General features: G+C 37.7%; 1 protein-coding gene across 1 annotated transcript; it reads right to left on the reverse strand.

The window, feature by feature from the left end:
• Nucleotides 1-1,187: 1,187 nt before the first annotated feature.
• On the reverse strand, nucleotides 1,188-16,707 carry LOC106080818 (uncharacterized). The gene is made up of 6 exons (XM_013242396.2): nucleotides 16,334-16,707; nucleotides 15,807-16,246; nucleotides 13,881-13,988; nucleotides 13,358-13,798; nucleotides 12,950-13,270; nucleotides 1,188-10,839 (listed from the first exon to the last, which is right to left on the reverse strand). Exons 1-6 carry the CDS (start codon nucleotides 16,532-16,534, stop codon nucleotides 6,048-6,050), a joined length of 6,303 nt encoding a protein of 2,100 aa, XP_013097850.2. The 5' UTR covers nucleotides 16,535-16,707; the 3' UTR covers nucleotides 1,188-6,047.
• Nucleotides 16,708-17,664: the final 957 nt, after the last annotated feature.

Genomic DNA, 17,664 nt, shown 5'->3' on the forward strand with positions numbered 1-17,664 from the left:
TAAAATCCCATTCATAGAGATGGGCGATGGGTAAATAACCAAAAGGTATTTACTCGGTAAATTGGGTAAATTTAGAAGATGATTATTTCGCAGATATCTTGGTTATAAAAACATTTTTCAAACAAATTTTGATGATTTCGTATTATTTGCATATAAACCTGATCTTCTGATCTCATAAAATTGGATTTTAGTTATATATAGCCGCTATATAGACCAATCTCCCGACTTAAAGTCTTGAGGCAATAAATTGGTCATTTTTCATCCGATTTCGATGAAATTTGGCAAAGTGAGTTCTAGTAGACCCCTATCCACAACTGTGTGGTTCAGATCGGACTATATTTGGATATATTTGCCCTATAGACCGACCACCGATCTCCCGATATAGGGCATTGAGGCCATAAAAGATCCTTTTATTACCCGAATTTGATGAAATTTGGCACAGTGTATTCTGCTAGACCCCTACCCATTCCTATAAAATGTGGTACAGATTGGACCATCTGTACCACACAGTGTATTCTGGTAGACCCCTACCCATTCCTATCAAATGTGGTACGGATCGGACCATATTTAAGGGTCTGCCAGAATACACTGTGCCAAATTTCATCGAATTCGGGTAATAAATGGATCTTTTATGGCCTCATTACCCTATATCGGGAGATCGGGCGGTCGGTCTATAGGGTAAGTATATCCAAATATAGTCCAATCTGAACCACACTTCACAGAATTGGACAGTAGGGTAGGGGTAGGGGTCTACTAGAACTCACCGTTTCAAATTTCATCGAAATCGGATGAAAAATTACCAATTTATTGCCTCAAGACTTTAAGTCTGGAGATCGGTCTATACAGCGGCTAAAACTAAATTATAACTAAAATCCGATTTTATGAGATCAGAAGATCAGGCTTATATACAAAGACTACGAAATCATCAAAAATTGTTTGGAAAATGTTTTTATACCCAAGATATCTGCAAAATTATAAATACCCCCCAAAAAGGTATTTATTGGGTATTTATCCAAGCGTTGGGTATTTACCCAATAAATACCCAAGCGTTGGCTATTTACCCGGTAGAAACCCATCTCTACCCATACATAAAATAAAGAACTCGTGTTTATATTCCGATTTATATTTATACAAACCGTAGATTTTTACAAGATTTTTAGCGACAAAATTCAAACATCATATACGAGTTTGTTTTGTTTAAAATTTAAGCCGAATCCTTATATATTTTTATATATTATCATCGTTCGTGTTTATCGTTATCTGTATTACATTCTACATTTTCTTACGAGCGGTTAATTTCTATTAACAAATATTAATTTTTTGTTTATTTTTTTTTTTTTTTGTTATTATTTTCTATGAACAAATATCTTTTTTGTGAAAAAAAAGATTAGTTTCGCTTATAGACAAATTAAATTAAATTAGATACGAATGCAAATTACAATTAAATTATTTTAGACGACACAAATATATATTCGTTTTGTTCTGAATTCATTTAAAAAATGAAATGAAGTTAACTTATTTACTAGGGGGACAAATATTAAAAATAGACAAATTTAAAACGACGTTTTTTAAAATAAAAACTAAAAACGAAAAATACAAAATTATTACAAACTATACAATATAAACGCTTTATCGGATCTGGAAATGAGATTTTCTTTTGCACGCACGCAAGGGCAATATAATGAAGAGGGCAGGGACATGTGTGTGGGAATTCGTTTTTACGAAATTAATGATTTATAATTTAATTTTTCTTTGGACATTGGGAATGGGGTGATTTGAGGACGGGGTTTTTATATAAATAGCTTATACATACAAATTTTATGGGGAAAGCGTGTGTAATTTTTGGGGGTTTGGGTAATAATTTACAAAATATCCAAAAATAGGTGAGTATGCTCGGATTTGCTGGGTTATTTCAGTTACTAATTCTAGTAATGCATGTGCCTATACGTATAAAGTAACACATGGACTGAAAAATCCTGGTCTTAACACACAGAACTAAAAACAAATACTAAACTTCAAAGGAAAGCTGCTTAAAGCTTATGACAATATATTTATTATCGTTGAATATACTATAACACTGCCAATAGTTCATTGTGAAAAGAGAAGAAACTGATTCTAATGTGAAAAGTACTTCCCAATCAACGATAGATAAGTAGGTAATCACTTTTTATAAATGACGCAACGGTTTCTAAATATGCTATTGAAGGTAAAAAATATAGTTCACGCGCATTGAAATTGAAAACGAAAAATATGGGCGTGGTTGAAAAATCCCTGATGAAGCAAAACACTGTGAAGCTCCGCAACGTATAACGCGAAACTACGTTGCAGCAAAAAAGTATGCTAGGTTTAAACATTGTTGTAGGGCCACGGATGATGGCTAACTGCTGTGTTTTGTTTTAGTCCCATCCAGTGCAAGTCAGATGTTCTGGATAGAATACCAGAGCAAAATTGCACTGGTAAGTTATCGATATCAGGCAATAAGAACCGATTAATCGTGATTTGCATTTTATTGTTCTAAAACGCTGCCAATAATTGCTGAGATTTATTTGAAGTACTATATAGTGCACATCACCATTAATCGATTATTATCTACTATTTGCAAAGAGGATTAAAATAACAGAAAAAATTCAACATTAATGCTACAGCAAAAAAAAAACGAAAGAGACACATATTGGAAAAAAAGACTGCCGAAAACCCATATCGTCCATTACGTCATAGTTTTCTTCACGGAAAAGGAAATATGAGGGTTGCCTGTTATATATTTCGGGATTGTACAACCCAAAGCGTATTTATCCGGTGGCATCTCAGCTGACAGAATTTGATATGTCAACTTATTTTTGAATTCGCCGTTCAAAAATATAAACTTTAAAACAATTATTTTATAAATTGTGTTTGCTGCTGTTATGTTATGTTACGCGTCTAGCAGCCTCATTCAATATCAGTGTCACTCAGGGAACTTAGCACCATTTTGTCACCCCCGAAAGATTCAAAAAATGCAGAAGAACACTGGTAAAATTTACGTCAGTACAATGCCAAACATTAATATGAAGGAGATTAGGAGCCAACATAGATGATAAAACGGCCAGGGGGTCTGGAAAAGCTCCCTCCAATGTGCAATTTAAAGCTAAAGTAGTCCAAAATGGCAAAAGGACTATTGCATATGAAGACAATTTAGACAGGAAATTAGGTTTTTGTGTAGTCATAATCCTGCATCTACTTTCGCAATTGCAGGCAATCTCACAATAGGTGCTCAACCGTCTATGACTCCTCCTCCTCCCCACAAATCAAGCTTATGACCGCCTTTTTACCACCGCAAGGTCAACGTCCTGACATTGCAATGGGTTTTCAGGACATTCAGAAGGGAGAGAGGCAGCCCCATCACTTCTAGGAGAGGTCTTTTTAACATAACAAGTTACCTAGTATTTTGGCAGCATACTATAAGCACTCTGAATGGCCACACACCATGATGACAACGTTATGCTCGTAGCCAACAAACTTTAACTGTTCAGTTCAAATGACCTGAAAATCCGACAGATATCCTAGAGCCAAAAAGGGGTACGCAACTCGTCCTTGCGGTGATTGAGCTCTAATCACAATCTTTCTATCTGAGCCATTTGTTAGCAGTCACTTGGTAGCTATCTATGGCTACAATGACCTTATGAAAACTAATTAAATCTGCCATCTTGGTGGTTTTTGTTGTTGTAGCCAAATTTTCATGTGAAGGTAGCGATCCTCGTCAGGCTCCTGTAGGTGAGCAAGCTCGTTCCGATCCAAAGTACCGATCGCCGCGCGAATAGGGAAGCCATTGGTTATTTAAAGTCGCCAATAACCTGCCTTGTCATATCGAGCATCATGGGCACTCAGTATTTGTGCAAGAGTCGGTGCCGCTCGGCCTCTCACTGAGACTCTCCGCTCGATACCACTGTTTGTCCGATACTGCCGTTGCCGCTACTCCGTTTGGAGCATTCCACTATCCGCAACCTGTGGTAGCTCGCAGATCGGACCTCAATGTTCTAGCCACTTTTGTTGGTAAAGCCTCTAATTTGAGCAAATATTAGAGCTAATTGGAATTTCGAACATTTTTAAATATGTGTTTTCTTGGCACTCAAAAATTAATAAACTTCAGAGTTGTAGGAAGTCGTACCAAGACGACACATGGAAAATTTCAACCAAATTGGTTTATAATTGCGCCTTCTAGAAGCTCACAAGAAAATTGGTTTACATGGCGGCTATATCAGGTTATGGACAGATTTAGGCTATACTTGGCACAGCTGTTGGATGTCATTCCTTAAAGATATGTGCAAAATTTCAGCCAAATCGGATACGAATTGCTCCCTCTAGAAGCTCAAGAAGTCTAATCAGGAGATCCGTTTATATGGCAGCTATATCAGGTTATGAACCGATTTGAATTTTACGTACCACAACTGTTGAAAGTGGTACCAAAACACCACGTGTAAAATTTCAGTCAAATCGGATACGAATTGCGCCCTCTTTAGGCTCAAGAATTTAATACCCAAGATCGGTTTATATGGCGGCCATATCAAAACATGGACTGATTTGGCTCATTTACAATCCCAACCAACCTACACTTATAAGAAGCATTTGTGCAAAATTTCAAGCGCTTTACTCCTTCGAAAGTTAGCGTGCCTTTGACAGACAGACGGACGGACATGGCTAGATCGACTTAAAATGTCATGACGATCAAGAATATATATACTTAATAGGGTCTTAGACGCATATTTAGAGGAATGCTGAAATTATTATACTCCCATCCTATGGTGGAGGGTATAAAAATAAATTTTCGATCATAAAGCTCATCTCGTAAGAGAAATTAACGCAGTTTGCTAAATTTTGTAGCACTTTACATTATGGTTGCTGTTGTTGTAGCAGTAAGTTGTACACTGAGGCTGCAGCCCTTGCCGATGAAGGACTCCATCGGATCAATCCGGTACTTGCAACCGGCTGCCATGGGATTGTCTACATTATGATAATCCAACCTGACATTTCTGGTTTTTGGTGCTGGCTGCTGCGATACTGCTCAGACCTATTTCCCTACTGACCGACTAATTGCATATTTCTCTGCTGACCGACTAAATGTTTTATGTGCTGTCAACAAGATTTTTGTCAGCAATCCCCGCGCTTTTGGGCAAATGACTTCAGGACTTTATCTTGAATTCTACATTTTTCGCAAATTATAGCAGCATGAGTTGAGAACCTACAACGGTTGTCAAATGTGACACCAAGTTTCTGCCTTTGGTATTCAAAGAGTTTGCCTCATTGATCAAAAAGCATTGCATTTCTATCATAGATTTTGATAGCTATAAACATAAATTTACGCAAAATTGCCTTACTGTACCAAAAAAATGAGAAAATGTGGGAAATCTATGCTAATGGTACCTATATCGGAATACATACATGTACAGGCCGAAAATTGAACAAAACCGGTGATCAGCCAATACGGGAGTTAAATAAATACATGAACATTTGGCGTAGAAAGTAGGATGCACAGTGTGTGCAACTTATCGGTCCATATACAAACGATTGAAAAAAGTTGCTTTCGGTGCACTCAAGATATAAAATAGATATATATTGCAGCTATATAAAGTTATAGTCCGATAGATTCCAACATCATACAGGGAAAACTTTGATCTGTACCATGTTGGAGCTCTATAGATTTGTTTTTAAAAGCAGTAGCATTCAAACAGACATATCTAGAGCGCCTTAGAATGTTAATGTGTCGCAATAAATCAGGGTTTTAGATATACAAATCATGGGGTTAAAAAGGAGGAATGACTACGATTGTCTACCTTTCATTTTATGGTGAAGTGTGTTTGCTAGGTCCAGGACTTTTTTGTGCTTACTAGGTCCAGGACTTTCAGCCAATGTGTTTGGTGTATAATCCATATGACTTCAATAAAAAATATATATAATCATACTTTTCTTTGTATATAAAAAAGTGTTTTGCTTTGTTTTCTTTGTTAAGGGTTGTTACAGACAAACGAGTCTATGGCTGCTGGGCTGGGTATAGGTATATGTGGTGTATTGCTTTATGTCACATCGTCTGGCGACATTTCTTGGTGTTGTCTTAATAAGTGTTGTTGTTGCTGTTGCTGCTGCTGTTGATGATGGTGATAGTGCTGATCATCTTGCAACTGTTCCCTTTCGATATTTGCATTATTGTTGTTTTCGGCAATTTCATTGATATTATCAAAATTAAAGGGTAATCTATGTGTCGTTGACGTCGACGTCGGTGTCGTCGTCACCAGATGGGACGAAGAGGACGACGACGAAGGTCCTCCTCCTGCACGTAGCGTGGCACCAAGCATATCATTTGATTCATTTAAAATATTTTCAGTCTCTTCATTTTGCTGTGTTCTGTGTGACAACTGCTGTTGGCTGTTGGGGCAGTTACTGTTGCCTAACGGCGGTGGTGGTGTTTGTGATAATGTGTTACTTAAAAAACTATTGCTGCTGGATGAAATATCCTCCAGATAGGGATGCAAAGCTAAGGCTGCAGGTCTGACTGTGGTTACTTGTGTAGAAAGTTGTTGTTCTAGATTTTGCTTATTTTGCAATTCTTCTATATTTGGATTTGTATTATCCTCGGACTCAGCGTAATCTTCATCTTCTTCTTCGGCATCTTCATCTGCGCCATCGTGCTCAGCGTTCATGTCCACTTCATCGTTATCGTCTTCATCTTCGTTTTCTTCACCGTTCTCATCATATTCTTCATTGTTGTCATTGTCTGCCATAGAAGACGTCATGGGCTGTTCTGTCGTTGAATTGTCTTGCAATGACTCGAAAATAGGCTGGGCTTGTGAATCTATTTCGGATGCTTGTTTTACAACCCCCGTTATAGTTCCAAATATTTCATTTTCATCGATAGCATTTTCACTAGGGGCAAGATTGCATATCATTTCGTTTGGTGGTGTCCCATCAGCACTCACTGGTTGATGTTGTTCAACTTCCCGCATACTTTGGTCTAATGTATTTATGGGAATTTGGGTTTCGGAATTGATTTCATTGTCGACAGTGCTTTGGGGCTCGTGTGAGATTGTTTTTTGACTTTCCATTGTCTCTATTGCATTGAATTGATTTGTCATTGGATGGCCTGTGCATATTTCTGATAGCTGATGTGTAAGAGCAGTTTCACTTGAATTAGCTTCTACACTTTGAGTAGAATTGCTCTCCAAAATTTGTTTATTGGAATCGTCTGCCGCTAGATTTAAAGTTTCTGATGTATTCGCTGTCTCCATAGCTATGACATCAGACTGAGGCATAAGCGCTGGTTCATCATGTTTGGGTATTTCATTAGTTACTGCATCTAAACATCCAGGAACTGATGAGGGATCAAGGGCGTTAGTTTCATGTGTAATTACTCCACGATCTAAAGGAGTTATTTCCATAGAAGGCAATACTAATGCACTTGGGCTGGCAGACCCACCGCTGGTCTGCATTTCTGACTCAATGGGTTTAAGAGTTGAGTCCGACTCTTCGACTGTAGCTGCTACACCCTTTTTTTCGGGGCCCCAAGTAATGTTCGATTCTGCATCCGCATGCAAAGATTCTGTCGTTTTGTCTAAATCCTGAAGTGCCGATGTTATGGAAGTGATTTGTAATACTGGTATTTGTGAAACACTTGTAATATTTTGTAGCGATTCTTGTTCAGGCACCGAGCTGCTAGACAGAGGCTCTGTTAAAGAACTTATTTGTGCAGTTTCCTCTGGCAATTGATGATAAACTGTTGTTGCTGTTAATGAAGTATTCGATACGTCATCGCACTCTTCTTTTATACGACTTGCTAAAGTTTCCTCTCCTTCTACTCCAGGCAATTTGGGGGCTATACTATCTACACTGGTATTAAATGCAAGTACCTGCTTCCTCACTGTTTCTTTACTGTCTACTTCGACGCCAGGCAATATGGGGGCTATACTATCTACACTGGTATTAAATGCAAGTACCTGCTCCCTCATTGTTTCTTTGCTGTCTACTGAGGTGTCATCCTGAAGTGGTTTTGATTCCTGTGTGGGTGTACATTCGGACACATTGCTGCTAACACTGGCTATAACAAAAGCGGGTAATGTCGTAGATACTTGCCCCGATTCATCATCTGTTTTTGTTTCATTATTTCGATGGAGTGCAACCTCTTCGTTATCGCATGTTGTTTTATTAGTATCGCTACTATTTGGGTCTTCGGGAGTATTAGGTGATTTAGTTTCCTCAGTTTCCTGAAGATTATTATCGTCGGCCTCTTCGGCCTCATCATTTGTTTCCATTTCACTTGCTTCTGTATCGTCTTCTTCAGCATCTGCTTCCATCGGTTCTTCTGGTGTCTCTCCTAATTCTGGGGGATATTCTAGCTCTCTGTATTCTCGTTCTTCTTCCTCCTCTTCAGCACCCTCAAGTTCATCTTCTTCCTCGTCCTCTTCTTCTTCTTCCTCCTCTTCCTCTTCCTCTTCACTTGCTTCTTCGGGTTCATCTTCTTCTTGAGCAGATGCTTCTTCTTCGTCAGCAGATGCTGCAGCCTCCTTCTCTTCCTCCTCCTCCTCTTCCTCATCTGGCTCCTCATCATTTTCATCTGGAGCGGCGGCTACCATGTCCTTATCATTTTCTGTAGCCACCGCTGCTGCCACCTTCTTGGCGTCATCATCTTTGCTGTGATCGTGATGGATTTTGCGCTTCTTAATTCCATTGACGGAATAATTTCGTGATCGTGGTTTCTTTGCTGGCACTTGAATATCGTTGATTTCCAGATCCTTCTCCTGCTTAATTGTAATGTTGTTAAAATCTATTGTAGATATATAGGCTTGCTCCTCGGCAGTAAATTGCTGTGAAGCTGTAGTTTCCTCAGGCTCTGTTGGTGTTGGCGATGGCGATGGCGATGGGTATGGTGAACGCGAGTGTGAATGCGAAGGTGAGGGCGAGCGCGAATGAGATGGCGAAGGTGTAGAAGATGCGGCTGTTCTTGGAGATGCATGGGGCTGTGTCGATGTGGTTTCATCGGAATATCCTCGATTTTGAGGTTCTGGTTTAATAAACATCGGTATAAAATCACTTTGATCCGGTTCTGCTGTTGGCGGCAATGTAACACCACTTTGAACAGCTGAGATTTGAAGAACAGGAAGTGATGTCGGCGTTGGTATTGGTGTTGGTGTTGTCGATGTCGACGGCGGTACAGCACTAGGCTTGGCAGTGGACTTGCAAGCTTTGTTTCGACTTTTAACCGCAGGCGTCTTCAAGGTGACTTTTTGAATGGGTTTTGTTTTAGTTGTTTTTTGTTTGTTTTTCATACTGGGTCGCTGTTCGCTTTGATTCTCATTAGGTGATGTCGGTTGCGTTTGATTGTCCTGCTCTTCTTCTTCGTTATAGTCCATAGGTGTCTCTGCTTCGTTTGGATCTGTTTCCATTTCAATACCACTGGAAATATTGGAGATTTTTAAAGTTGCGTCCATTTCCACGCCACTGGATACGTGGGAAATATTCAACATTCTGTCTAATTCTTCGCGGTTAGGCTTTACATCTTCTTCGTGGTCATCGGAAATGCTATGGTTGTTTGTTACACAATTAGCCTGCTCGTCGACTGCCGCTTCGGTGCTTGTGTTCGCACCATTAAATTCAACACCCTCGGAAATGCAGGATATTTGCAATTGCATCATTGGTATTGATGTCATTATTGTAGCCTCTGGTTGTGGTCTGGTTTGTGCAGAATTAGCCAAAGTTTCATCTGTGTCCATATTTTCGACAGGCTCTGTCTTAATTTGTACTGTTGCATCAGTTTTGTCACTGTCAACAGCAGCCGCAATGCCGGCTGCAGAGTGTGCGGCAGGGGCAATATCTTCATTTTGTAAGGTATTGAAAGAGTCGCGAGAATTGTGTTCTTCTTGGTGCTCTTTGTGGGATTTCGACAGTTTATCTTTTTCTTTGTCTTTGTGTTTCTTTTTCTTCTTTCGTTTTTCCGCCTTCTTCTCCACGGTCTGCTGTTCAATTATTGACGAATTAAGTTGACCATGCTCTTTTCTTATCTTTAACTTCAATCCAAAGCCAGAAGTTTTATTCGCCGGTTCGTTTATTTCCGAAGTGTCCATGTTATCATCTGCCTCCTGTTTTATCTTCACACATTCGTGCTGCTTATCGTTGGTAACTTTTTTATTTACCTCTGCCTCATCATCTTGTTCACTGTCCTCGTTATGGTGATAGTCTTCTTGGAAACTGTGGTCCATATTCCGTTCTGCATCGCTTGTTTCGTTATCACTGGCTTCACCCTCCGCAGGCTGGGTTTCGGGCTCAACATGAACTTCTGGTTCATGTTTAATACTAACTAATGCATCCAAAGTGGATTTCAAGAGCTCATCTACCCGTTTTAGTTCTTTTTTGGACACACCTTTCTTGCCAGATCGCTTACCCGATGTTGTTGGTGAATCATCAAGACCAGGTATGGATACACACTGATTTGCTGCCATTATAATGGGAGAGGACAGACGGGTTAAATGAACAACTGGCGACATATCCAATGGCAGACCTGTCAGCCGAGCCATTTCTTCAGCAGCTGCTTCTACCTCGTTTTCATTTTTGATTCGAACAGCATCCTCTTGAGCCTCTACACCCGGAGCAACATGTTTCGAGTAGTTGAGATACACTTTTGCACAGATTGCGGAATGTTTAACGTATTCAGTTTCAGAACGTTGCAAACGATTGCATCCAGCACAACGTCTTGTTTTAACAGCACATGGGTGTGTATTGTACAGGAAATTTGTTTCATATTGGATATGACATTGTGGACATTCTCGATCTAGTACCATTAATGCAGGCGGAGTTTCAAAGCTATGGCTCTGTAAATGTCTGCAAGAAATTAAAAAAAAAATTGTATGAGAATTATTTTTCTCTTGGCGTCATATGCTAGAAAAATTGATTTCTGTTTAAAGATTGCTCAGGGAATGTATGTTCGAAAATTCTTATCTGGTTTAAAAAAAATTAAATAAAAACATGAACAAATTTTAATTAAAAATTTAATTGAAAATAAACATGTATTTGATTAAAAAAAATGTATGATTCAGAATATGAGAATGAGAATATGATCTCAGGTCATACCTTCAAAAATAAATGCTACCTTAAAAGATTTGTCCCAATTATTTTCCCATTTTTCAGAGAAACATTTCTTTGACAAAAAAATTAAATAATTCACTCATATTTTTAATAAGACCAATAAAGAAATAATTAAAAAATTCTACATTTTTAATCAGTTTTTTAATTGAATTAATTCAAATGAATATTAATTTAATTGAAAATGTTTAACATTTCTATAATGTTTTTAATAGAGTAAACAATTTTTCAAATAGATAGTTTTTTAGTTGATTAACGATGATAAACATAATCCCTTTCGTAAATGAAGCCGTTTCAAAAAAAGAATTATTTGTATCAATTAATTTCGTGATTGAAACCGATTTTTTGTGTTGGTTTGTAAGCTACATGATACATTTTTTTGGGTAACGGGTTTTGGCATTTAAAACCAGTAAGAAAAGGCAAAAGTCGGTCGGTGCCGGATGTTTTCAGATGGGTTATTAACAATCCGTATCACAATCCGGTTGACAAATGACAACATTATTGCAAGTTACCCAAAATTTGTCGAACATAAATATGGGAGCTATATCTTATTCCAAACCGATTTCGAGCAAACTTCTCAGATAGTGGCAAGATTGTTAAAAAAATGTGATTGCAGTGGCTCTAGAAGTGAAAATCGGGCGAAATATCTAAATCTGAGCCGATTTCTATGAAATTCTCCAGTAATATCGAGAGTCAATCGGTTAACAAATGAGTGCTTTCTTGCAATATTTCTCAAAATCGGACGAACGTATATATGAAAGTCATATCTATATCTAAATCTGCACCGATTTCGAGAAAACTTGTCAGATACTGTGGCAGACATCCAGGAAAGGGTTGTGCAAAATGTTGGCAAGATGGGTCAATTAATGCGCTAGATCACTAGAGGTTCTCTCTTGTAGCGCTGAACCTCACGCTCTAGATCATGTAGATCTACCTTATGGCTTAAGGCCCTGTACCACAGTAGTGGTGCAGGGTATAAAAATTGAAAAGGTAAACAACCAATGAGCCCTGTCTGATATAAGTTTTGGCTCAATGATAGGCGACCTCGTTTTCATAATCTTTGAGATGAGTACCTCAAAATTTTGTTGTTATAGCCACCTTTGCATGTGGAGGTGGTGATCCTCTTCAAGCTCTGTAAGGTGAGCAAGCTTGTTCCGGTCCATACGACCGATCACCACGGGAACATGATGGCCATTGGTTGTTTTAAGGCGCCAATAACTCGCCTTGTCATATATCGTAGTCACTCATTATTTAAGCAAGAGCCGGTGCGCCCAGCCTCTCACTGAGACCCCACTCGATACGTCTGTTCAGTGATGCATCAATTTTTGCACTTTTGCACTTCCGTAAAAAAAAGGAAATGGTACCACTTAGTGCCAAACGAAAAAAGGCACCAAGTGGACTCTTTTTGCATTTATATTTATCGCATTTTGCTTTCTGTAAATTTGTTTTTTTTTTTCGAAATCACAATTTTGTTGTGGTTTTTGCCACACACATTCCATTAACGAACAGAAGATACTTCTCTCAAAAAAGTTTTTATTATCAGTGATCTTTTTCGAGTCAAAAAGGAGTGCTGTTTAACGACACCTATTTTTTGCTCCCAGTCGTTCTGATAAGAAAGCCCGACAGCATGGCTGTCGAAACGAATACATTCGAGAGCGACTTCCAACTATTGGATGTGATTTTCTTAGTTTTCGGCTTAATTCAAGATTATGCGCCACAATTGCCTCACAAATATAAATGAATCAAATTAAATAAATATTAACTAAAAAAATATAAACTTATCATTTAAAAGACAATGCTGCAAGTCTTAAAAAAAAGTCCTTCAACGACCTTTTTTTAAACTACTCACCGAGCATACGCATATGTACTGACAATGGACTCTCCACATAGACCACAAACATATGGTGTCTTTGACAATTTATGCCAAAGTTGATGGTTCTTAATATCAAAGCTCTTGGATATAGTCTCGTTACAAGCAGAACAAACATAACGCTCGACCTTTGGTATATGATGTAGACGAACGTGTGCTTCTAGCTTTCCCTTAGAGCCAAATCGTTCTGTACATATGGTACAGCCGTGTTTTAGTTTTAGGACTATACTTCCTGCGGTTGCCGCCGGATTTACTACTGATGGACCTGCTGTTATGGATTCTTCTTTAATTTCTTCCTTGCTGTAATTGGAATTGTAGTAATAAGGCAACATTAACATTTCTGGAGAAAATTAAAATATTGTAAGATTTAAAAGAATCAAAACTTACATTTCATCTTTTACGGCTGGTGCCTCATTGGCGTCCTCTTTGTTTTTGTGTTTTCCCTTCTTCGCTAAAATCTCTTTGTTGTCTTTTTTTGATGATATTTTTTTAATGTCATCTTTAAATGTAACTCTCTTTCCCTCATCCTTAGAAGATACATCTTTTCCATCTTTTTTAGATGGGAACTCTGTTTTACCATCTTTTTTAGATGATAAATCTTTACCATCTTTTTTAGACGCAAAATCTTTACCATCTTTTTTAGATGTTAACTCCTTAGCATCTTTTTTAGGCACTACCTCTTTGCCATCCTTCTTAAGCATTAAATCCTTGGCTTCTTTTCTTGGAGGTAAATCCACAATATCTTTGATATCCTTTTTAAGAGCTGCTAGTTCTTTGCTTTCTCTTTTAAGCTTATCTTTACCTTCTTTTTTAGAAACCGTTTCTTTGCTGCAATGGGAAAATATGCACATTTTAAATAAACAACATTAGTACATACAAATATATTATAATATGTTATAGGATCCATTACTTTTCATCCTTAAGTGCAGTTTCTTTTGCTTCGTCTTTTACTACCACAATCTTGGCCTCCTTCTCTCTCTCTTTCAAAATTCTCAACTTCCTTGTGAGAACTTCGCGGCTGCAAAAAAAAACGTACAATTATAAGTTTATAAAAAAGTGCTTATTATTCATAGAAAATATAATTCAATAGTAAGTACTTCAGGATGTGAAGGTTTTCTAAAAGAATCTTTGATTAAGCCGGGCTGAATTGAATATTTTCTAAAGAAACTCTGATTCAGCCGCGCTGAATTGAAGAGTTCCTTAAGAAACTCTGATTCAGCCAGGCTGAATTCAACATTTTCTAAAAAAAACAATTCTTATTCTGCCAGGCTGAATAAAAGATTTTCCAAAGAATCTCTGATTCACCCAGGCTGAATTGAATATTCTCTAAAGAAACTCTGATTCAACTAAGCTGAATTGAAGATTTTCTAAGGGAACTCTGATTTAGCCAGGCTGAATTGAAGATTTAAAAACAAAATCTTATTCAGCCATGCTGAATTGAATATTTTCTAAAGAAACTCTGATTCAGCCAGGCTAAATTAAATATTTTCTAAATAAACTCTAATTCAGCCAGGCTGAATTGGAGATTTTCTTAAGGAACTCTGATTCAGCCTGGTTAAATTAAAGAGTTTCTTAAAAACTCTAATTCAGCCAAGATTTTCTAAAGAAATTCTTATTCAGCCAGACTGAATTGAAGATTTTTTAAAGAAACTCTGATTCAACCGGTTTGAATCAGAATTTCTTAAGAAACTCTTCTCAGGCCGGCTGAATTGAAGATTGAATTCTACATTTTCTAAAAAAAACTCTTATTCAGCCATGCTGAATTGAAGATCTTCTAAAGAAACAATGATTCAGCTAGGCTGAATTGAAGATTTTCTAAAGAAGCTATGATTCAGCTAGGCTAAACTGAAGATTTGAAAAAAAAATCTTATTCAGCCATGCCGAATTTAATATTTTCTAAAGAAACTCTGATTCAACTAGGCTAAATAAAATATTTTCTAAATAAACTGAAATTGAAATTGGCTGAATTAAAGAGTTTCTTAAGAAACTCTGATTCAGCCAAGTTGAAGATTTTCTCAAGAAACTGATTCAGCCATGCTGAGTAGAAGTTTCTCTAAAGAAACTTCGATTCAGCCAGGCTAAATTGAAGATTTCCTAAAGAAACCCTGTTGCTGTGGTTTCATGTAGAGTTGGCGATCCTCGTAAAGTTGGTTTGTGAGCAAGTTCGTTCCGGTCCAAAGTACCAATCGCCGCTGGAATAAGGTGGTTATTAAAGGCGCCAATTACTCGCCTTGTCATATCGAGCATCATAGGCACTCAGTATTTGTGCAGCAGCCTGTGTCCCCGACCTGTCACTGAGACTCTCCGCTCGATACCTCTTATTGTCCGCAACTACCGTTGCAGCTACTCCGTATGGAGCATTACACTATCCGCAACCTGTGGACGCGCCCGGTAGCTCGTAGCTAAGCTTCTCGTGACAGCAATGAACACCACACAGATCGGACCTTAAAGTTCCAGCCTGTGTAATGCTTACAGCAATTCCGTGCCTGATTCAGCCAGGCTGAATTGAAGATTTTCCAAAGAAATTATTTTTCGGACATGCGGAATTGATTCAGCCAGGATTAAAGATTCAAGCTTCTAGAAATTAGAATTTTGCGTAGCGACAGCAGGCTCCCTTTGATGGGGAGGGAATTTAATTTTAATGGAATTTCGGACCGATCGTATTCAAAGGTTTATTATACTGATACAAAAATACTATATCACTAGCATTTAATACCTAAGTACCTAGGTGAAAAAAAAACATTTAAAGCACGGTTTTCTCTAAAGAATACGTTAAGTTACTAAAACTACATGTTATACACAATTATATTTGCACACATAAAAAAAATGAACTTACCACTCTTCTTTGACAGCAACTTCATTTTCTTCTTCCTTAGTTTCTTTAGCAACTTCTTTTGCCTTAAATTTTGTCTTCTTTGTGGGGACATCTTTAGCAAGAGGCAGAGCTGCCAAACGTAACTTTTTGTTGCTGACTACCGGTGGAGCTGTTTCCTTTTTGGGCAGAATTGCAGGTGGTGGTTCTACCACCATTTCCGCTTTCCGTTTACGATTGAGAAGTTTGTTGGGCATGGAAGGAGGTACTATTGGTGCCTCTTCTTTAACTTCTATTTTAGGTTTTGGTTCAATGACAGGCTTTTTTACAATAGTTTTAAGACCCAACAATTTTCTTGTCTGAGCGTTTGTGGCATAACACATTTCACGGAACTCGTAGAAATCGTTAATTTTGTCGACACATAAACTACACATGGTCTGTGGCATACGATCGTCCTTTGTTATCTAAAAATGTATGAATGGTAATACAACAATCACAATCCTCGACTTCCCCCTTTGCTTCGACAACGACACTGTTTCCCCCCCACCTACCAGCAATCCAATAAGTACATTTATTTTCTGAGACATCTCCGGTTCACTCTCGACATCGACAGCCTGATCTACCTGGGGTGGTTCTGCACCATCTTCTGGCAAGATAGGAATCATATCTGGATAATCCATACCGCATAAACGACAAATTTTGTATAAATTTGCTTTAAGCTTTCTATCAATCTTTATTGCAAATCGTTCCATTGTGTGTATTTTTTAATCACTTATACTTGGATGAACTTGAAAAAAGTTTGTATGGCTACTTATTTTAAATTATATATCTGTTCATAAGGATGGGGTTTCATATTGATTTGTTCAATTCCATTTGGAATTAAATGTTTTTTCATAAATATACTTTATAATAATTTTCCACAAATACACAAGCAACCCTATTTTCCTTTGACAGTTTGTAAATTGAAAATAGTGTTGCTAACCTACCATGCACGACACCACTGTTGAGTTGCCAATCAGCAGCATGGAAACCGCACCAAAATTTTTACGTTTGTCAAACTAGTGCATGGCTGAATTGAAAATTGTTTGCATCTTATTGATAATAACATGTTTACACTTATCGCAAAATTTCAGTGTGAGCAAATCTACTTATTTGAGGAGATTTGCAACAAATTTTCTTCGAAAGTGGTTTTGTACTACGAAAAAAATAAAGTGCAACACTGGAATTACACTGAATACCGACTATTTTAGACAACACTTTTTCGAAACATCTGTCACTTTCTAGTTGGAATTATTAAATTAAAGTTCAATTTAATAAAATGCCTTTAATAATAAAACCGCTTACCACAATAAAAATATTTTAGTACTATGTAGCAAGATATATTCATTTAAAGGTAGTAGCAGTTGAATAACAATAAAATTTTGAGTGCACTATCTGACAAAATCAGTGATGAGTGCAACTCTGATTATCTGTTTATTACTAGTTCGCGCCTCTTTGCGTTGTATGTGTGTGTTATGGTTCTTAGCTATAATACACACACACGGTCAAAACTCGCTGACAGATAGTGCACTTCGCGAAAAAAAGTTTACTCAGCTGTTTGCTGTACACTATCTGGTCATTATGTCATGCTATATATAATTGCATGATATCGATAATTTACCAGTGCCATTTTTTACTGATATTCTATCCAGAACATCTGACTTGCATTCATTGTTGTAGCTAGGGGTCCTGGGGGACTTTGCCACCCCCAGAGAAATTGTAGCACCCAGAATTTTCGTAAATACAGAAATTTCGTAAACATTTATTTATATTTATATTTGAATGCACACACACAACCAAAACTCGATTACAGATAGTGCCCTTCGCAAGAAAAAATTGCTAT

This window comes from Stomoxys calcitrans, chromosome 2, assembly GCF_963082655.1.
Source record: "Stomoxys calcitrans chromosome 2, idStoCalc2.1, whole genome shotgun sequence".
Classification (NCBI taxonomy): Eukaryota; Metazoa; Arthropoda; class Insecta; order Diptera; family Muscidae; genus Stomoxys; species Stomoxys calcitrans.

Coding starts and splice junctions, on each gene's coding strand:
- LOC106080818 (XM_013242396.2), bottom strand. CDS start 16,534: ATGGAACGATTTGCAATAAAGATTGATAGAAAGCTTAAAGCAAATTTA. Junction 13,989..15,806: donor GTTGCTGTCAAAGAAGAGTG/GTAAGTTCATTT, acceptor TTTTTTTTGCAG/CCGCGAAGTTCTCACAAGGA. Junction 10,840..12,949: donor AGTACATATGCGTATGCTCG/GTGAGTAGTTTA, acceptor AATTTCTTGCAG/ACATTTACAGAGCCATAGCT.